The sequence below is a fragment of the Acartia tonsa genome, chromosome 6 (assembly GCF_053477335.1).
Source record: "Acartia tonsa isolate MP-2025a chromosome 6, ASM5347733v1, whole genome shotgun sequence".
In the NCBI taxonomy this organism is placed as follows: domain Eukaryota; kingdom Metazoa; phylum Arthropoda; class Copepoda; order Calanoida; family Acartiidae; genus Acartia; species Acartia tonsa.
Window position 1 is genome coordinate 16,411,907 of NC_137265.1, and position 6,000 is coordinate 16,417,906.

At 30.6% G+C, this 6,000-nt stretch overlaps 1 protein-coding gene across 1 annotated transcript in view; it reads right to left on the minus strand.

Moving 5' to 3' along the window:
* LOC145322988 (carboxypeptidase D-like) overlaps window positions 1–5,100 on the minus strand; it is a 35,023-nt gene extending 29,923 nt beyond the window's left edge. Inside the window, exons 1-4 of the mRNA XM_080165376.1 lie at window positions 5,034–5,100; window positions 4,449–4,555; window positions 3,913–3,973; window positions 3,445–3,518 (exon numbers count right to left, since the gene is read on the minus strand). Coding sequence (XP_080021502.1) covers window positions 3,445–3,518; window positions 3,913–3,973; window positions 4,449–4,555; window positions 5,034–5,072 — 281 coding nt within the window. The 5' untranslated portion in view covers window positions 5,073–5,100. The remainder of the gene's footprint in view (window positions 1–3,444; window positions 3,519–3,912; window positions 3,974–4,448; window positions 4,556–5,033) is intronic.
* Window positions 5,101–6,000: the final 900 nt, after the last annotated feature.

Here is a 6,000-nt window from a genome sequence, read left to right on the forward strand (position 1 = left end):
ACACTAAAGGGAGAAAGAGTTAAATAACTGTATCTAACCAACTCAACCACCTTGTGCAACCTTTATCTTGGGTCATTGAAAATCAACCAATCGTGTCGCTTATATTAACACAGCCAAGTAGCAGAAAATTATTTAGAAGCAAACGAAGAAGGTCGTTGAAAAAGGAAGGGAGGTAGTTGTCTGTATATATGTACATCTATACTGTAGATCTGATATGTAGATAAAACTTATTAGTTGAAAAGTTTGGACAGTATTGGTTTTAAACCAAGCAAAATACAGCAAAACTACTTAAAACAATTGAGTAAATGGAAAAAAGTATCAATTTAAATTTAAATGTCCTCCCCCTGTATCCTATGAGAAATTGTCTTTTGTTTTATGATTTAGTTTCTGTGTGTAAAACCTTGTTTTACAACTGCAGAGCACAATATTAAGACTGGGTCTTAAATTACTTTTATCAAAAATATCACAACATGGTTCAAGCCAAACCTTGATAGAAATGGATATAATAAATATGTGGAGATTGACAGAAGAAAATCTGTCGTCAATTTAGCCTTCTGATATGAACCTCATTTATTGATCAGTTCGTTTATCCAGTAGCAGGTGAGGGGATTAGGTACAGGGGGTGGATGGGGATATACTCATTTTAGCCAGCTGCGAGTATCACTTTAACAGAGTCATAAAAATTGGCGAAACATCCTAATAATAATATTTCGATTTTAGAAGCACAGCTTCTCTATAACCAGATAAAAATTCTACGTCAAAAGAAGTGGATGAGAAATAATAGAAACACAGAACCTTTAAGAAAAACTTTTTAATCTGTAGCATGATTGACAGACTGATAAACTTAGTTTGTTAAGAAATTGAGTTTGTTTATAAACTGCAATTCAATTACTATTATTATTATTATTTGATTCTTTATTTGTCTTAATTATATACATAAAAAAGTTTACATCTGAATTATAAGAGTTATTATAACAATATTAAATAAAGATTATTCCAAGATATTCTATAATCTATTCTCAAAATATGTCAATTTTATACTAAAAAAATAGAACTTCAGTAAGTTCTAGAAAGAAAAATAAGCGTCATTAAGAGTTTACAAAAATGTTTATGATACAAATATTAGGTCAATACTAATCCTAAATATATACTGATTAAAACAGTGTCTAAAGGATACAAAGCTGAATTTCAAATTGTAAATGATGGATAAATAACAGCTTATACCAATAACGAATTTAATTCGGGGAAAAATCACGAAACCTATACATGTTTTTCAGCTGTCAATTACTGTTCAAGAATAAATCTAAAAATATAGATGTATAACCAGACAACTACCTGGATCCCCCTGTTGGGGAACTTTTTCATCTGCTAGCAAATTGCTTTCTGCTCTTTTGTAGCAACTTTGCTGTGTTAATATCCCCGACGCTATAAGTTGATTTTCAAATACCTAATTGAAAGTCAGCTCAGGGTTCTCGGGGTGGGGACAAATATCTAACCCATTCCCCCTCTATTGTTTTACTCTAATTTTTCAAGCCTAAGATTTTTTCAAGATAATATCATATTAGCTGCTTTATTGCACTAAAATTATTTATATACCCTTCACGTCCTTTGAAAGAAGCGAAGCATCTCATAATTATAGTATGTCCGTCCGTCTCTTTACCCTAGCAAATGAAGCAAAAAAACAATAAATGTTTGGTCAGAAGTTTCTTTTTTACTTATCAAAATTGTAAGTTAAATTATTATTGCTTCGATATTTATAAGTGTGTACATATGTACTGTCTTGTACTAACTAGAAATTAAAACTCGAGTTTTCTGGTCATTTAGTTAGCTTCGTAATTATTTACAGTTTAGACATAAAAAAATCTTGGAGCTATGCTTTCATACAAAAATGTCTGGCAATTTTCCTTAAAATACCTTATCAAGCACTTTAAAGATATTCACTTTCACTTTTAGTTTAAAACTGACAGACATCCTATTACTCTTATTTACGGAAAGATTGAATTATTTTGAAAATTGTTATTCTTTCAGTGTGTCCTATAAAATCTCTAATAAAACATATCATATACAGGATAAAAGCTTATTTTTATAAGAATAGCAAAATTGAATATTAATTTTGCTAAAATGATTGAACACCCTAACTAAAGCTCAATTACACGGAACAACATAGATACATCGGTGTGAATTCACATCCGCAAAAAAAGACTACTTTTTTTTCTTCAGTTTATGTCCTTAAAATAGCAGTAATAATACTCTATTAAAGGTGTACTATGTTTTCAAAATGGATAATTTGGTACATGAAATGCAGCTAATAACGTGTATGTAAATAAAAGTCCATTAATAAACATGAAATATGAGAAAAATTATTAAAATGGAAGAAAAATAATTTTGAATTATCGTCTATTTAAGACGTAAAAGCGCCAGAAAATTTGTTCTTATTTGCAATAAAACAAATACTTGGGACTAATGTTTTAATTACATAGACTTAATAACTAATATTTGTAGGGAATAAGTTTCACTCATTATACTAGAATAATACCATCATAACTACTGCAGTAAAACAATAATTTGATTGCACGACCTTTATCTAGTCCTGGCTGTAAATTGCAATGCATTGCGCCTGATTTTGGCCAAGGCATTCGCCGAACCAAGCAAAGAAACCACGACCTTCTTAACGGATGCGATACATTTAAAGCTGCATTTACTTGTTAAATAATATTTCGTAATTATGTACATTGTACACTACATTAGCTACTAGTGTTCTTCACTATTTGCACGAATAAGTAATTAGAAATAAATGTAGAAATTTAGATCCTTATTCCATTTATTGAGCTATTAAGAACAAATTTTATCAATTTAATAAGTAAGCTATTTATGGTTGAATTTCTTAGGCTAAGGCTAGCTTTTGGGAACTTATATCGTCCAAAAACTTGGTCGCACGTATTAATGGAATAAATTTTGATTAAGGAATAAACAAAAATCTTCGTCTGCTAGATTTTCCATTTTGAGTTTCGCGGATTATTGTGCAAGTACAATTCTTACACATTTTCTCAGATGAACATTTAGATTATGTTAAACAATTAGCATATCTTGTCAGACTTAAAACAGGGAGGGAAGGACCATTGAAGCTGTAAAATATTGTCATATCCAAATTTTTCTAATCACGCTCTCTCATATGTTGAATTAAAACTTTTAGCATTTTTTTATTCAAACTTATAATGTCCAGATACTAAAACAAAAATTTTTAATCCACAGGAGAGTTATATTTGTGCTTTATAATTTGAGATGTACATCAAATTATTGTCCATTGTCTTATCCTAAAAGATTACAGGACCAAACCACTTCACGTCACCCACACAATGTATCAGACAGACATACATACAGGCGGACATTACAAATTATACTACTTTGCTACTAATAAAATTGTGATATTTAGTTAATATTTACCTTTTACATAGATTAGGATAATTTTTGGCCACCTCGTCAATTGCCTCAATCATTTGAACATGAGAGTGGTAGGTCTAAAAACAATGAAAGAAAGATTCTTCATACCAACTTCATAATGACTGATTCGACAGGCACAAGCAGCTTTTGCTGAAAGTGGCTGCGGCTGAAATAAACTTTAAATGAAGAAGGCCTAATAAGGCTACGGCTTAGAGTGGCTAGCATTTTTTCTAAGTTGCGTGGATGCGTCTGAGGCTTTTTGGCTGAATTAAAACGCTTGGCTTAAGATGAGGCTTATGTAAGCGAGATCGTTTTATATATTTTAGGAGTGGTTAGCTACACCTTAGTAAGGGAAATCAACCCTTGTAAAAACTCCTACTGTATATTATTTTATCAATCCTCCCCTTTTAAATTTAAATTACCTATAGATAGCACCTGTGGCGCAGCCGTTGGTTTGATATAAAGACTTACCTTAATAAAGGATTTATCAACATATTCAACAAGTAATAATTCTCTTTTCTTCTTCTTTTGCCTTAAAAAATAGCAGACTTAGCTAGGCAGGGAGGATACATTGGACGGTAAATTACACTGGTACCCCAATTTATATAACCGCGTTATCTTCTTATTCGTTGACACAAAAACTTTGTGTAGCTTATTGAATTCAAACTAATAGTAAAATTTTTAAAAAATGATTTTATCCTCTAGGCAGGATAATTTCATTATATCATTATTGGGATTGTACTGTACATAAATTCATCATCCATTATCTTATCCCTGAACCCTAACGATCCCCTGAATCAGTTGATGAGAAATATTTATTTATCGCATCTTATTATAGACAGCTTTCCGCAGATAATAAAATTAAAAATGATGAAATTAAAACCAGTTGAAAGATGAAAGTAACTTACTTTACGGGACCTACTAAGATTGATTTAGTGATGGAACGTACTAAATAATACCCTGATTATAAAATAGTTGCAATACTAAAACACCACAAAAAAACTTACTTTGGTTTCCCATACAACTTGATGAGTTCATTGATATCTGATCTGTCTTTGAATTTTGATTTTGATGGAGGCGGAGGAGGGGCCGCTGCCTGCCATTTACCATCAACCTACAGATAAACATATTTATATAAAAGTAACAGGATGTCTATATGTCTTTCTGTGTGTTAAAAAAAGGATTTCGCTTAGAGCTGAACTGGCATGGTTCTTATTGTCAATTGTCAAAAAATCACAAAATATCAAAAGGGAATCAAATATCAATCAATAGATTATTTCATTATAGACAGTTTTTAGCTGATGGTAAAGAAAAAAATTATAAGGATAATAAGACCAGGTGATACAATGCGATACAAGGTTTTTTAATATGGCTTAGAACCAGTACTTATCCAGAAGCTTTCAAAGTGTCTAAAAAATCAGCCATAAAAAATGAAAGATGATGGAGAAATGGGAAAGAAAACCCCTAAAAAAGAGATGAATAATCTGATTTTTATTACGTCACATGGCTGATTTTTTGAGACAATCTGTAAACCTTCCTTATCTAGCGGAGATGAAACGGATTCGGAGCCATATATTGGAAATAGTTCATACCTTTTTCCAGGCACCAGAACTAGGGGCAACACATAACATTTTTATTATTTTCTAAAAACCCCTGAAATTTTTTATATACATACTACATAGGTTTTATAGAATTCATATCTTGGTGGTTGTAAAAAAAATCTGTCTGTTTTTTAAAGATGTATAAAACTATATTCTAAAGGTATTTTTTTATTTTCTCTGAATTGGCAGGTTTCAAACAATTATTACTTCTTTTTCTAATAATTTCATCTTCTTATTCTTTTACTTTTGTTAGCACATATATAGAAAGTGGTGTATAATAGTATACATATTTTTTGACTAAAAAAAAAAATAATTTTAAGGGTATGATTTTCACAATTTACGAATATTAATAGTTAATGAAGCTTAATTTGACCTACACAAACTTTATGGGGGTATTTTTTCCAGGAGCGATCTATCTTGGGCGGGTACCCTTCCCTGGGCCCATGAGATGCTTCACTGTAACGGAGAACCATATCAGTTTGGCGGTTAGCGAGATCCTACACTACACACAGACAGACATACAGAACATAAAGCTTAATATTTCAAATAACGTACTTGGCATAGAAAATATTTAAATTTTATTTTTAAATTTTAAAAAAGTAGAAATTTTTATTTTTTATATCTTAAATGTCATATGCTATCTGACTGACTTATTTTCCATGTAAATATTTTTACAGATTGCGTATCAATATGTTCTTTTGATACAGCATATAAATAGTAAATGATAATATTGTGTCTAGTAAGATTTTAGAGTAAAATTCATAAAATTTTGTAAAATTCGTGGATGTGACTTAATTTTAGAGCTAAAAAAATGCTTTTAATAATTAGGTTATTAAATTATGATTATGGTTTTAGACTTTATAAAATCAAATTCATGCCAGGTAGTTTCAGTCAAATTTTTTTCCCCTTTTAAATTCATGCTTCTAGATTATAGGGGGTCTGCCGCTTCTTATAACTA